The 14,977-nt window shown below is 38.1% G+C and overlaps 3 protein-coding genes across 3 annotated transcripts in view; all 3 read right to left on the reverse strand.

Moving 5' to 3' along the window:
- LOC106951750 (elongation of very long chain fatty acids protein 6-like) overlaps positions 1 to 2,091 on the reverse strand; it is a 13,115-nt gene extending 11,024 nt beyond the window's left edge. The window contains exon 1 of the mRNA XM_015039440.1: positions 1,793 to 2,091. Coding sequence (XP_014894926.1) covers positions 1,793 to 1,875 — 83 coding nt within the window. The 5' untranslated portion in view covers positions 1,876 to 2,091. The remainder of the gene's footprint in view (positions 1 to 1,792) is intronic.
- Positions 2,092 to 6,736: 4,645 nt separating this feature from the next.
- On the reverse strand, positions 6,737 to 8,473 carry pde6gb (phosphodiesterase 6G, cGMP-specific, rod, gamma, paralog b). The gene is made up of 4 exons (XM_015039442.1): positions 8,353 to 8,473; positions 7,187 to 7,404; positions 7,053 to 7,093; positions 6,737 to 6,964 (listed from the first exon to the last, which is right to left on the reverse strand). Exons 2-4 carry the CDS (start codon positions 7,330 to 7,332, stop codon positions 6,888 to 6,890), a joined length of 264 nt encoding a protein of 87 aa, XP_014894928.1. The 5' UTR covers positions 7,333 to 7,404; positions 8,353 to 8,473; the 3' UTR covers positions 6,737 to 6,887.
- A 4,797-nt stretch (positions 8,474 to 13,270) lies between these two features.
- Positions 13,271 to 14,977, reverse strand: oxld1 (oxidoreductase-like domain containing 1). The gene is made up of 2 exons (XM_015039443.1): positions 14,782 to 14,977; positions 13,271 to 13,699 (listed from the first exon to the last, which is right to left on the reverse strand). The coding sequence occupies exons 1-2, from the start codon at positions 14,830 to 14,832 to the stop codon at positions 13,298 to 13,300; spliced, it is 453 nt and encodes a 150-aa protein (XP_014894929.1). The 5' UTR covers positions 14,833 to 14,977; the 3' UTR covers positions 13,271 to 13,297.

Here is a 14,977-nt window from a genome sequence, read left to right on the forward strand (position 1 = left end):
CCCTTGGTGTCCCTCCCCCGTTTAAAAAAAAGAGCTTAAGGGGGGGGAAACATTCAAAAAAAAAAAAAAAAAAAAAAAAAAAAAAACACATATGTGACTCTCTTTTGCTGACGAGGTAAAAGCATTGTTTGGAGGTAGTTTCCCAATGAGGCACACGGACGAAAGAAAAAACTAAACGTCCCTCAACAGTAGACAAATTTACTTTTTAACCACAAATATATTTGAATTGAAAGAAAAATGGAAGGATACATCTTATTAATCAGAGGTACATGTTTCCATAGAAGGACATTAACACTTGGTCTGCTGGTTTAGTAAACAGGAAAGTGGCACTTTTAAATTATTGATTTTTAAATTAAGGGTAGACTACTTCAGCTCTTCCTCTATCCCTAATTAAAGAAGCAATAATGTTGTCTCATTGTAATTAACCATACTTATTTTTGTTCCTAGCTAGAAAGAACCCGGTGCCTTAAAAAAAAAAAAAGTTGCTTAGTATTGAAAATGGCGATGAGTATATTTTGGAGTACTGTCATCGAGTTTCTTCAGAAATATAGTTGCAGCTGCATCAGATCTGAAGACAAGGAAACAACTGATTAAAGGAGACGGCCTTTGTGTTGTTCAGCTGCTACGCAGATGCTGAGGGTGAGGAATGCTGCACAACCAAATAATTCAAAAGATGTTGTCGTTGCACCCAGACAAGGTAACAAGGAAGAACACTAGCTGTGCCCTTTGAAAGTATTCACACTATTGTTTTACTTTCGGTCACATTAAAGTCACAAACTACTTTGGATTTTTTTTCTTCTGAAAACTGCAAAATGCAAAGATAATGAGATATGGTTTTAACACTTTTTTTTTATAAACAAAGCGTGCCCCTGCTTTTGTAATCCTGCCACCTGAGAGAGTACGGTTAGATGCAACTACAGCTGCAAATTGGGTGTATGTTTAGGGCTGGTGACAAGGAAGGTGAACCGTCGCCTCGGTCTCAGGTTATATGCAGGCTCCAATAGCTAGTCTTCCTGAATTACCCTTTATCTAACTCCATCAATCTTTCCATCAATTCTGGGTAGATGCCCAGTTTTTCCTAAAGATGCATGATGCTGCCACCCCCATGTTTTGCAGTGATAATGGTATGTTAAATGTAATTTGCAGTTTTAATTGTTTGCCACTTTTTATGCAGGTCAAAAATTAACATTGTGGTCTCCCCTGATTGTGGCATGTCTGTCCATTTGTTTGCACATGGCTTGTAGTGGACTGCAGTCTTGTGGATTTTTCTCAACAGCCTTTCTTCTTGGCTGTAGTGTCTACCATAGAGTCCTGATTTGTGGAGAAATCCAGTCAACAAACCCCCCTCCCCATCTGATCTGAGGATTTCTGTTCTGCTTTTGGTGATGGCAGCACCTCCCTGTGATGCTTTTCTGATCAGAGTTCTCCATCCAACTTGACCGAGTCTCTTGATGTGCAAACTCTACAGATTCATACCACAATGAAAGTATGGTTTAGGTTTGTGTTTGTAAAATAAAATAAAAAAAAAGCACATTTATCTTTGTCTTCCCTATTAGATAAATAAAAGATTAGGTTTTGGCTACAGCATAATAAAATGTTAAAAGGTTCAAGGTGTACTAAGTAATACTTTCCATCCTTGAAACCTTTTTGAAAAGGAAGTGCCTAAAATTAAAACGCCCCGCCTTTATAACGAATCTGTAATTGCAAAGTACGACATGTTACCGGTTAAAAAAAATCACAGCAGCCAATTCTGATGTTTCATCTTATTTACGATAGCTTTAAATCCACTCACCAGTTTTCTTGCATCCATTCCAGAGCTCGAGTTTCATCGAAACGTCGCTCAAAATCAAAAAGGTTCAGTTCGCTCTCGTTCATTTTCTTCCGCAGTTGAGTTGAAGTTTCCGGATTATTTAATCGACGGGAGAGGGAATTAATATATTCACCAGAAATACAGTGGCTACTCAAAGCTACAATGTGATCGCTGCAGCTTTATCCAGCTTCCAGGTAAGTACTGAATAGGAGGAACAGAAGAGGTGTGCTCGGATGTTGAGTCCCGCTGTCACTTTTCTTGATAAAACTAGCTTTAGGATGTCTAGCCGTTTCCGGCTCAGACTTTCACAATAAAACACCACGGAGGCGTCACAGAGCTGTTTAAAAAAATCAAAAAGGGACAAGAGACAAAGGAAAATAATTGATATCGGATTTTTTTTTTTTTTTTTTTTTTACATAGTTACACTCGTAGGGGGAAATTATACATGCTTTTATCTTAGTATGTGTAACACAAGAATATACAACGGTGCCATACACTTTACTCTGATGATCACAAAAATAATTCTCTCCATATATAGCATATAAATATATGTGTGTGTGTGTGTGTGTGTAAATTTCTCATCTTTTCGTTTGTTAGCCATCTTTCATAGTATGTGGTGTTGGCTTTTATCTTCATTCTTTCAATCTAAAAGGCAATTCCTTCCTGTACACGTCTGCTCATCTTATCTTTATTGTCTTTTTTATAGTGCAGTCATATTATCTGCCCTTAAACTGAACTCACTCACTGGTATGCTCTTTATTCCAAGTACATCAATAAGAAAAGGTTCAGCAGCTCTCAAGTTTCATAACATCCGTCACATCTGGGCATCTTAACAGTTCTAGATATGCAAAAGCAGGTGGTTAGGCCAGTTTACAGAGGTTTGTAAAATTACTTTGTTGTACTTAAGTTTTGCATGGCTAAAATGAAAAGTTCCTCATCTGCCAATTTGAACTATTAGAACTGTCAATAGTTCAAATAAATAAAGTCAAATAATTAAAAAACTTTTTCATTTTCATACTTAACACAGATACATGTGCATAATTTTGGTCATTCATCCGAGGAATTCCTGAAAAATGAAACAGACAAGAAACAAAACCTTAAAGAGGTTCAGGAAGTAACTTCAAAAGGTTTGGTGATTGTGTTGTTAACCCCATAACTGGTGGGACCAAAATCACCAAACACGGCTGAAAAGGCACACCCAAATTAAATCAGCTGCTGTTCTTGAACAATTTGGAGTACATGTAAAAGCTTGGTCTCTTTATGAAGAAGACAAGCTAAATTTTCAATTTTTGCAGTCAAAAATACTCTAACTGTAAGTGGTTTAGGTTTGAAACACAAAAATAATTGAAGAATTTTGCTTTAAATTTTTTTTTCATTTTTATTTCTTGTAAATACACATTGAGTGTTGAATGTATGAACTGGAAAAAAACAATAAATCTGTTGAATAAAGTATTCTGCTCATGGATTTATATCACAAAATCATTTTGGACATTTATTTATGAGGATGTAAAGGTGTTGTCCAAGTGTGCCATCCGGAGTCTCCATTCAGCATCTCCAAACGGCACACTTGGACTATCACTCACTCCTCAGTGTTTCAAGACTGGGGAGTCACAGTCCTCAGTGTGGACTGAGAACTCATTGGTGAGCCCCTCCCCTCCCCCCGCACTCTAGCGGCTACGGTGACCCTCCCTTCGCCCCCCTCCCCCGCAGTACCTGACCGTGACAGTGATGAGTCACAGTACTCAGCATAGACGTAGACGCCTCATGGAGCGGGTCGGCCTGTTGCTGCGATATGTCACAGCGTCCGCCATATTGAATGTGGACTATGTGCCAGTAAGCTAATACAGGTAAATGGACCGAACTTCTCCTCTAACAGCGGTTGTTCATCAGCTCTCTCTCATTAGAAAACAGTGTGAAAACACTGTGTGTGTAACACAGTGTAACACTGTGTAACGCTAACAGTGTGTGTTAGCGTTACTGGCCCGCAGTAACGCTAACAATCAGCGTTACTGCGGGCCAATTAAGCTACATAGGAAGTATTTTTCGGTTGTTTAGGAGCGAATTTCTGGCTGCAAAGTCAAATAATTCTGATCTTTAATCCTTACCTGTGAAAGGTAATGCCAGTGAATCCAGTTTGTTTCGTAAAACGGTTGAAACAAGTCCACACAGCACAGGACTTAAGGAGCTCCGATCGCTCTGCTGCCACATGGAAGATGGCGGACGTTGTTACGTACAACTCAGCGCTGAGGTGTCTACGTATTGATGTCTATGGTCCTCAGTGCGGACTGAGTGCTCATTGATGGGCCATTAGCGCCACGGAGAGATTTTTTCTGTCCTGTGCTTACAGGACAGAAAAAAGTCCTGTAAACACAGTTACGCATAAAAAACAGGATGGAAAAGACAAGTTCTGTCTGTTCACATAAGTCAAATTCTTTGGTGATTTTCTAGGGGTAAGGAAGACACTTAAAACCTGGAGAAAAACAAAACAAGGTTTCGGTGAAAAATAAATCTCTCTGACAATTAAGGTATTTGTTTAAATGTTTAGAAAGGGAGGAACAGGAGAGATTCCAGATGTAACCGACATGAGAAAATCCTGTTTGAGAATGACCTTTGCTCTCTCTGACTTTTACTCACTCTGGACCTTTGCTCTTTCTCTCTCTTCATCTTTGGTTTTGAATAGATCTCAAAGAAGGTGACAAAATCATTTAGACCATCCCATTTAGGTAATTTGAAACTGCTTAGAGGTTTAGAAGGAGAGGACACACCTTCAATGCATATATTAAAATGAGGAACACACCTCTCAAATAAAAGTCCCCATTTTATAGCAGCAAGCTAAATTGCTTTGTTTGCAGCCGCACGAGCAATTCCCAAAGGCGTATTTGCTTTTTCTCTTATTTTTGTATTTTCTTGATGGTTTGGGCGTGATTCTGGTCTGCTTCTCTATGCATTTCATTGTCTGAATAAAACCCTAGATATGTCTGAAGTTGAATGGTGACTGGTTGTTCTCTGTGTGGTTTCCACTGTGTACATGCAGAACCCTGAATTCGGGACACCAGAGGAAAACAACAAGCAAAGAAGTTTAACATTTTATTCCTCTAATTCAACATTACGCATGCAGCTGGTGGATTCATGTCAAAACAAACCCCAAAATGCCTTATATCCTTATGACAGGACAGGTGTTGGCTACACATCGGTGGCTTTAGATTTAGTTTCCGAGTTGACCAGTCAGAAATATTGCAGGCATGTCAAAATGAGCTTCCGTCGCTCTCTGGGTATTATCGGCTCGGAAAAAGCCATTTCAAAACATTATTGTCCCCCCCCCCTCATGTCAGTCACTAGGGGGTATCTAGGCTAACATATCTAGACAGAGTTTAAAGAGGAGAAAAAAGGCAGAGAATTCAGACACACTGGATTTGTTCCACTGGTGGAACACCATCAGTTAAGGGGTTAATTTCGTGTAACCAGACACTGTAAAAAAAAAAAAAAAACTGTTCAGAAGCAGGATCCATTTTACTTTTGTTTCTTGAACACTTTTTAACTTCCGTGTATGACCGACTTTCCCTCAAGTTAGTTTTTCCTATGAGCAGATTGAACAATTTTGTTTTAGAGCCCCTGCCCAATTAAGCAACAGAGTACCCCTTTCTTTTTTTACGTTTGTTTAACATTTGTTGTCTATATCAGTTTACAAATCGGTTTACATTCTTGTATAAAATACAAATTTACAGCAATCCTCACTGCACATTTGTTTTATTTGCATTTACAAGGCCTTTGACTCTTTTCTTTCCACATGCAACATCCTCTCAGTATCTCTTGTCACTTTTGCTCAAATTACATTTTAAGGCTTTATAAAATGTTACCTTTCCCCTGAGATGGATTACATTTTCCTGTTTTTCCTATTAATCTAAGAGCTTTATTTGAAGAAACAGATTCAGTTTTATTTTACTCTTTTTTTCTTTATTTTTTTGTTCCATCGTCCTGTAGAGAGAACAAAGCTCCATTACACATCTCAATAGACTTTTGTTGTTAGTATTTATTCCACTGATCCCTCTGCCTTCTTTCACTCTTTCGTTTATAATCATCTTCTCCTCTGCAGTGAAATAATAACCGCACGTGTCAGTGGTGTGAGGACGACAAAGAGGATTTGAAGATGAATCACAGGCAGAGTGATGGACGGCAGATGAAGGACACAGTTTACAAATGAAAAATGTGCTACTCTAGGTAAGAAAAACAAATAAGAGCTACAATGATGAGCTTCAAAACACCAAATACAAACTCACAGGACACTACAGTGTCATGTGGAAGAAGGAGAAATACACATGCAATGACATAGATCAACATTATACAAGGGAGATTTACAAGGTAGAAGGGTGATACTGGCCTCATTAGAAAACACGAGGGTAGAGGTACAGTGATAAGTTGCAATAACACGGCAGCCTTTGAGCTGATTTCAAAGTCTTGATTTGTGCAGTAAAAGGGGGCAGTTTTGTTTTGCATCGTGGCGCTCTGATTATTGTTTTTATGCTTAGCAATGGCGAGCTGGTGTCTGCTCTCTACAGAATTCAGGTTCAGGATTTTATGTGTTCGGCATCGATGGAAGAACCCTCTTAAGATGGAGAACGAGGCACCGAGGCACGTGAAACGGGAGCCCACCTGTTTCACGGGTCTGTCACTTAAACTCACTGTGAGGCTGCCTTGCTTGCGTAGGTTTCTTGTTTTTATCCGTGTTCAGGACAGAAGAGAAGAGAGAGAGAAGAGAAAGCAAAAGAACAGAGAGCAGGCGTAGATGTTCCTTTTTTGTTGTTGTTGGTGGGGGAGTAACGGAGCAGAGCTACCGAGTGAAGTTGTAAAAAAAAAAAAAAAATCAAACAGATCCTAAACAAGCAGATGTTGTGTAAGAGTCGGAGAGTCCAGAGTCGGAGAACATACTTTTTTTTTTGGTCACTTTTTTCTCTTTTTCCGATTTTTATGTTTGTTACAGTTCGTTATTTTGGTTTCTTGTTTAGAACAGTTCCGTTTAGAGGTTTGGGATGGAGCCTGAGGCAGGTGGTCGGAAACACTCGGCCCATAACGGGAAGCCTCAGATGATGCCGTACTGGGCCAGCTCGTGCAGCTCCAGGTGGTTGAAGGCCTCCCAGGGGCAGATGACGGTGATATCTGGGGATAGAGGTGGAAATGTGAAGTTGCTTAGGCGCCTTCTCAATCGCTGAAATGTTCTGCAGTTTAAGTCTTACTGTAAACTCACCTGTGCCCAAGCCCTCCATGCCAGGAATGTCATCTCCAAAGCTGAAATAACACCATAGATTACACATTAAAACATGCATTCATTCTTTTTTTTTTGTAAGACCTGAAGGAGAAAAAGCTTTAGTCGAGACGTACCCTTGAATTCCTTTCTTTGGAGGCTTACTCTTGAACTGTCGGGTCTGCCGCTGCTTGAACTTGGGCGGGCCCTTGCGAGGAGTGGCAGGGCCTCCTGTTACACGGGTAGCTGATTTGATTTCAGCTTTGGGTGGCTCAAGATTCATTTTGAGCACTCCGAAAAGACGTGCGCAGGTAAGTCGTTGGGTTTCTCAGAAGTGAAGCTGTCGTGATGAAATCTGTGGAAGTAAAACTCATGTTACGATCTGACGAACAGTGTCACCTCGGTCTTCTTTCCTGCCTCCACGTCCAGTTTGATTTGATGTAAGATTTACCGTCACCTCTGTCTGACATTATCAGCTCTAATCCTCTTATGGATCTGACGCTTTCCTGTAACCGAAAGTCCTTGGGGGTCCACGCTGCAGCCTGTCCACCAAAGACGACCCAATTTCCACTAATCCCTGGCTCAAGATAAGATGTCCTAACCCTCTTCATTTCAAGCTGGTTGCACTCATGTAATCCTGTTAAAACAAGGACGACTGGGAAGAGTTGCTGAGCTGTGCACTGAGGGTCTAATCAAACAATCTGTCTCTGTTACAATGCCTGACAAATGTGGATCTTTACTCTTAATGTTGCGGATTTCAATAAAAAGGTGCAGAATTTGAATGTCAGTCCACAATAGTAAAGTTTATATTCTAAAAGAGAAACCTTTTCATGATTTTACAAATGTGTTTTTGGACAATTGTATCTAATACTAGGTGTTGCATATTGTTTTTGTTAAAAAAAAAAAAAAAACCCGAATAAATGAATACATTTTGAAAATAAAGCATATTATGTCATTACATTTTTGTAGCACCAGTTCAGAAGAAAGGACAACCCAAGACACTTTACAATAAAAACAAGTTCAATTTATATCAAACCGAAGATAATTCAATCCAATGAAATTCAAAGACTAAGGCGGTTTAAAATTAAATGAGCTACATTCCAATTCAAACCTAATTATGACACAGAAGAAAAAAAATACAATTAAATTGATTATATCAGCTGGTAAAATCAGATTGTTTTCTTAAAGTCTGATAATTTCATAAATTATCTGCAAATAAGGGATAAATGTGACTTCCTTTCATCTGCAGATCATCCCCAGGTACCTATGCATAATAAATCCACCTGACTTCCAATGTACTCACCAGCTGATTGACTGAAGCACAGCCAAACGAGTGGATGTGGGTGCAGCACTGCTCAGTCTAGCAGATGAGTGGACTTCTATGCTAGGCTCGCTGTGAGGGCTGATTTGGACCTCAGGGTCTCTTATAACCCAACTCCAGCAGGCGATTATGAAGGCACCGCCTCCAAACTCTTATGACAACATATCAATTGTTTGGGCTTGAGGCAAACTGAATTTTTCAGGGTTCGAATACATTTTCATCTTAGTGCAGTTTTGGTTGCTTTTTGTGAGTTTTCATGTTACTTTGTACATTAAATCTGTAATGACTTTAACCGAACATTTCTACCTCTTGTTACTTAAGAGGACTGTTGTGCCTATTTTTAATGTAAAAGGGGCTCATCTACACTCAAGAAATCTGTTGAAACCTTGTTTAAATTACCATTTCTATCACATAATTTGTCAATTTTAAGCCTTGAAATGCTTTTTTTTTTATGGCTTTCTCCCATTTTCAGACTCTGTTATATTTTGTAGAACATTTTATAAAACCTTAAGCTCCAGAAATGTCTCCTAAGGTTTCTAGAAATTTCACGTCAACACTAGGAAGGTAATTAAACTACTGACTGAAGACAATGAGGATGCAGGACAAGATAACTCAGACCAGATTATGTTCATGCAGATTATCAATGTCACAGGAAGATTCCTAGAGCTGCCAGAATCTTCCCCGGCTGTTTGCAACGCAATTCTCCAACATCTGCTGTGTTCATATAGAAAGTTTTCCCAACCAAGCTGGTTTTATTGCGACTTTAAAATCCCCTACCCTAAGCAATACTCTACAATTTAAACAGACAGAAAGGTCGCAAATTGGAGACAGATAATACTTTATTATCCATTATTAAAAGAAAAAAAAATGCTGTAGCTTTCACATCTTATATATGAGTTGGCTTTTTTGGACAGTATACATTGCAAACGTAACATGCTATTCACGCAACAGAAGTTTGACTACAGCAACAGAAAATAAATAAATTAAAAGATATTTTTTCAAGTTCAAAATGTTTTCAACTGTACCAGTCATTGCAGTTGACAAAACTGAAAACACAAAAATAGCTGAATCTGTACTTGTCATTCATGTGCAAGCTAACTTTAGCAGTGCAGCTAAGCTAGCAGTTAGAAGAAGTTATATTGTGCTGGATTTGTGTTCAGGTGTGAAAGAATTTCCAAATTTGTTATGCAAATATCTAACAGGGAAGCTTCCTAAAGTTGGAGTTTCCTCAAATCCTCACCCAGAAATTGGCTACCACTCATATAAGTGAAAATGACAATAATAAACAGTTTACTTTTGACACCGTGTCTCCTAGTGTAGCAAACGGCAGACATTAACTTTGCTGAATGTTTGTGGACATGATCTTTTAGTGGTTGAATTCCTCAAAAGCTGAAGCATATATTGTCTTCTTGCACTGTTAATAGTAGTTAGATTACTCACTGAAGACAACACGTCAATGAAACATGGAATAGACGATTGTGAGGTCTTTACCAAATCTGATTTCTGACTTTCAGTAAAATACAAATGTTAGAAAAGTAGCTATAAAAACACCCATGATCTATTTTAGTTTTGCAGTATTGTTACTGTTACATTGTTACTCTGGCTTTCTCCCACAGTCCAAAAACATGACAGTCAGGTTATTGGTGTCTCCAAACTGTCCTTAGATGTGTGTCTGTGGTGTTCTGCAATGAACTGGTGATCTGTCCAGGGTGTTCCGCCTCTCACCCAATGACTGCTGGGGATAGGCACCAACCCCTTTGTAACCCTGCAGGCAAGGACAATCAAGTACACAATGGATGGATGAATGAATGTTTCTTTTGTTTTGCCGTGAATTTTTTTCCTTGCCTCCAGGCTGTCTGTGCAGCTGACTTGAGGCCTGCGCTATTCCCTTAGCAGGATGGTCAGAAGGGAAACTATGTTTGACTCTTGTTGTTTTACAGAGGTGAATGAACTGTGTTAACAGAACAGTTATATTAAATATGAAAAGGTACAGCATTCTGATAAATAGTTTATCTTTTTACACTGCCATAATGTGTGAAACCCTTTAATCCTCCAGGACAGTAACAAAATATTCTCATATGTAAAATTTCTAACAAAATCAAAAGACTATATCACACTTTGGAGAGAAGGTCGTGGTTTTATGGTATCAATACAACCAAATCATCTGCATAAAGCAAAGAATGTACCAGTAAGTACCCATATAAGGGTTATATAAGGTACCCTTATAAGCTATTGCTTTAAAAGTTACGGTCATACCAGCAGGGCCCTGATCTTGGCTTGTTATGTCTCATTAAACAAATACTTTCTGCATTTGAACGTCTTGAACTCTTCCCACATCTGTTGTTGAATTTCTGGATGACCAAAATTATAGAACACAACTCCAGATATATTTGTTTTTACCTGCTAAGCGTTCAGTTATTTTGTTGCCATCGTTGAAGTTGACCACAACCAAACGAATGAAGATTTTAATTATTCGAAAGCACATCTACTCAGATTTATGCCACCTAATTAACACACACTGCCATGACGCAAAGTGAAACTGGAGCCTTGGCATCAGCGATAATCTGTCTCGACTTTATCCGACACTCTCAGAGTCATCGAGTTCAGACTGCTGTGTATGATCAGTAAAATCCGATGCATAACCCAGATCAGGGCATCACTGTGCAAGGAAGGAGCTGCGGCACTGATCACTGTATTATTAACACCGTACAAGTGTATTGTATTACTACGTTAGTGCTGACTCAGAGCATGAGAACAGGGTCACCGTTACCTTGGTGATCTGGACGTGAGGGACGGCAGCCTGTGCAGAGCTCACCAGCCAAGTGACTGACAGACGTCAATAATGGCACGTGCCTCCATCAGTCCTCTAAATCCTATTAACATCAGGAGAACATCAATACTTGGAAGATAAATATTTGAAGTGCAAGTCAGTGACACAGAAAGGGTTTTTTGATTTTATTAGTTAAATGTGTTAGAAGCTGTATTTTACGACAAACAGCAGGGAAACTGATTTTATGGGGGTGGGGGGCATCAGTATAATAATGAAATTATTGACAAAAATCCAGAAAATATTTCAGTAGTCAGGAAAACTTTCACACTGGGTTTAGGACTCCCTCTAGTGGTCACTGATATGTTTGAATGTTTCGTGACCTATCAGAAGAGCTGTATAGATGCACTACTGAAATTGTAAAGCAGGACATCACTTTTTAATTAATTTGTATGTTTTATGAAGGATGCTATAGTTTTAAAATTTGGGGATTCTCTTATTTGCTCATATTAAAAAAAAAAAAAAAAAAACTGAACCAAGTTTTGCTGGCCATAAAACTTTCTTAGCCTTTGTTTTTGAGTTATCCCATAAATATGAGACACACACTGCTTTAACATCCTTCAGGTTTTGGCTCCTTGAAGACAAAGTTCCGATTTCCAAGCAGGCTTATCATAAGCTATGACCAATCGATATCTTGCCGTGAATAATTTTTTTAGTTTAACTTTTTTTTTGGGTAAACAGGTTAGTTTCAAAGATATTTGTGGGTCAAATATCTTTGAGACAAAAGAGCTGAGACAAAAATTGATGAAAATCTGCTCTGATAAAGTAACATTACTCAATAGTCATAAGCTTCCCACAAAACGCTACTTTCAAAACTCTAACTTATCCCATAAATAAAGCTTATTGAGAATGAGAATGACTATAGATGAAACTTGAAATATGAGATGACCAACTAAATGTTAATAAACGTCAAGTCTTGTGGCACATTTTCAAACTTATGAAAATACCACAGAAATACAATCACAAAATTACTCCGTCATTCCCATTGTCATGAAAAGATTTTACTAATCTTAGCTAATAATTCGGTGACCACTTAGGGACTCAATACATTGATATATAGTTTCTAGATAGTCATGAAAAAAAATGTAAACAAGACAGTGGCTTCTGTTGAGTCAAGACGTTACAGAAGACGGCGAATTCCACACCACTGATCCCAATTTACACATTATTCCTGTGCATCAAAAGTAACACATGTACTTCAAAGAGAAGACTTCCACAATATCTAAGTGGATCTCATGTTTAAACTTGTTTAATAAATTTTTTATGTGTTAAATCAGCATACATAGCAAGATAGGAAATAGTGGGGAAGCAGCTTTGAGATGAAAACTCAAAGCTGTAGAAGTGAGCTGTAGAAATGCGTTTCGCAACCACTTCTACCAAGTGAAGCTATGACTGACCATGAACATGCAGTGCAATTTCCTGTTTTGAGGTTAGAAAGTGTGCCATTTCCTCAGCCATTATCTCAAACATCATCACGACAAATTTCTTGACACACACAGCTCACGCAAAAAAAAAAAAACCCTACCTGTTCACTTGCACAACTTATTTTTGGAGGAAGATTTGTGGTATAAGTCGCAAAATTTAAAACTGATTTTGAATCGACACTTTGAGACAACAGCAGCTCATTCCTACAGCCTTTTTACTGTTTGAACAATGCAGATAGTTACTCCTTTTTTTTTAGTTATAACTGATAGGTTTGTTTGGCTATTTGGACTATTTCTCTGTGCCCAGAAGGGAGAAAAAAGTAGGAACCTTTAAGTTAAAATAAATAAATAGAACAGATTTTATTTAAAAAAAAAATCTCTGAGAAACTTACTATAATAGAATATAATTAAATTACAACAAAATTACACACAGATGATTTTCAAAAAAAAAGTGCATTTGTGAATTAAAGCTACAGGAGACTAAAAGAGACACAATGCGATCTATCAATAAAATGCCAAAGGACGCTTCAACATTTTCTTGTCAAAACTCTCTGGCTGCTTGCAGGGAAAAAAAAAAAAACAGAACACAACACAAGTCACTTAGTGAGCTTACATAAAGCCCATAAACTGAATGAAAATCTGACCACATGAGGTAGGTGGGAGTCCATGGAAAGCATCACGTCTTTTTCAGCAGTCTGATCTCCATCTTAAGATATGCCTTGAGATTCTCGTCAAGAACATTTTCCTCTATGGCAGCGAGCGCTCTATCTCCTCCATCGTGATAATACGCCAGGAGCTGCTCCGCATGTTCGATCCAAACGCAGTTATGGCAACCACTCATGCAGCAGTGGGTGGGAGCAGGTGGGGGTCCTTTCTCAGGGGACCAAGTAGAAGAGGAGTCCTGGCTCTGATCTAAGGAGGCACTGTCAGCCAGGTCCGTCACTGCAGTAGGAGGAGAGGATTCTGGTCCGGCTGGCAAAGCACGAATGATCCCACTATGGAGACAACGTCTCCATAAATGTAGAGGACAGAGACTGATGCGATGAGCTTTCATGTGTAACAAGGAAACAAAGAAGATCTGGAAAACATAAGATTGCTTTCATTATTTATCCGGTTTTCCATTTCAAAGGCGAGGAACAGTAAGAAATTTCCAAAAACAGCAGCAGTTTATTAGCTGATTACTGATAAAATGAACCAAGTTTGACTTTTCAGAGATTAAAACACTGTAAAATGTCTCTATAAAAATATGCTCTGCCTAAATTTAAAGGCAAGATAGACAACTGTGATTTTCAAAAAAAAAAAAAGAAAAGAAAACTATTTTTAATCTTAATTAATGTTATTGCAGGATGGAGTTTGAAGCTCCACTCAGTTGAAAAGAAGATGTTTCCATCCTTCATTACATAATAATCAAGAGATTGTGTTAGGTTAGCAACAACCTGTCAGCACATTTAAACTTAACTGAAACACCCATTTTAATGAGTACATTTAGTGTTAAACATAAATATCTGCTCTCTCAACATGAAGTGCAAGAATCCACTATTATTTTTGCTGGCTGCATACAACTTTCAAATTTTCTGAGAAACTGAATTTTGGGCTTTATCAGATGTAAGTCAGCCTTAATTCATCAAGTATAAGTAGGATATACGTTGATTTTATGTAATTACATTTTAATCTCTATATGTTTATGCTGATCTTACTTTATATTTAGGTGCATAAACTGCTAATGTTAGTCTAGTAAGAAGAAGTAAACGGCATGGAAATGGAAAATTATACATAGAGACGTTTCAGGCGCAATCTTTTTCGGGTAATAAGATTAACAATACATATATTTGAGTTATTTACAAAGTGTGGCTTCCTTTTATGGCATAATTTATTAACAATAATGCACGGCCTAGAAAACAAACCCTTCCTTGTTAATAACTGTCAAAAGTTAAAATAACTATGTGAAAATACAGTTACTATTGATAAATTATTATTAATTATTATTCACAAATGTATGAATAATTTGTCTGTTAATTAGGAACATTCTGGTAGAAAAAACCTAAAGGACACCTCTTGTCTTATACAATGAAAGACAAACATAACTAAAAACATAACTAAAAAAAACATAACTAAAATTGATTCTAGTGTAATAAAGCAGGTGTTAGCTTAGCATCCAACCTTGTGTAAAGACACCGACGACCTCCCGGATTTAACACCGAAACAGAACATCTTCCCGGTCTGCGGGTCTCATGCGGTTTCATTTCCTTTTATCCACCGTTTTCATCAGTCTTCTCGCTTCTCTTATTAAATAAATTCACAATTTGGAACCTTAAAAAAAACTGTGTCGTCACTTCTATTTTCAACTTTCACCTTT

This window comes from Poecilia latipinna, unplaced genomic scaffold, assembly GCF_001443285.1.
Source record: "Poecilia latipinna isolate Pla-1442-1.1 unplaced genomic scaffold, P_latipinna-1.0 Scaffold472, whole genome shotgun sequence".
NCBI lineage: Eukaryota > Metazoa > Chordata > Actinopteri > Cyprinodontiformes > Poeciliidae > Poecilia > Poecilia latipinna.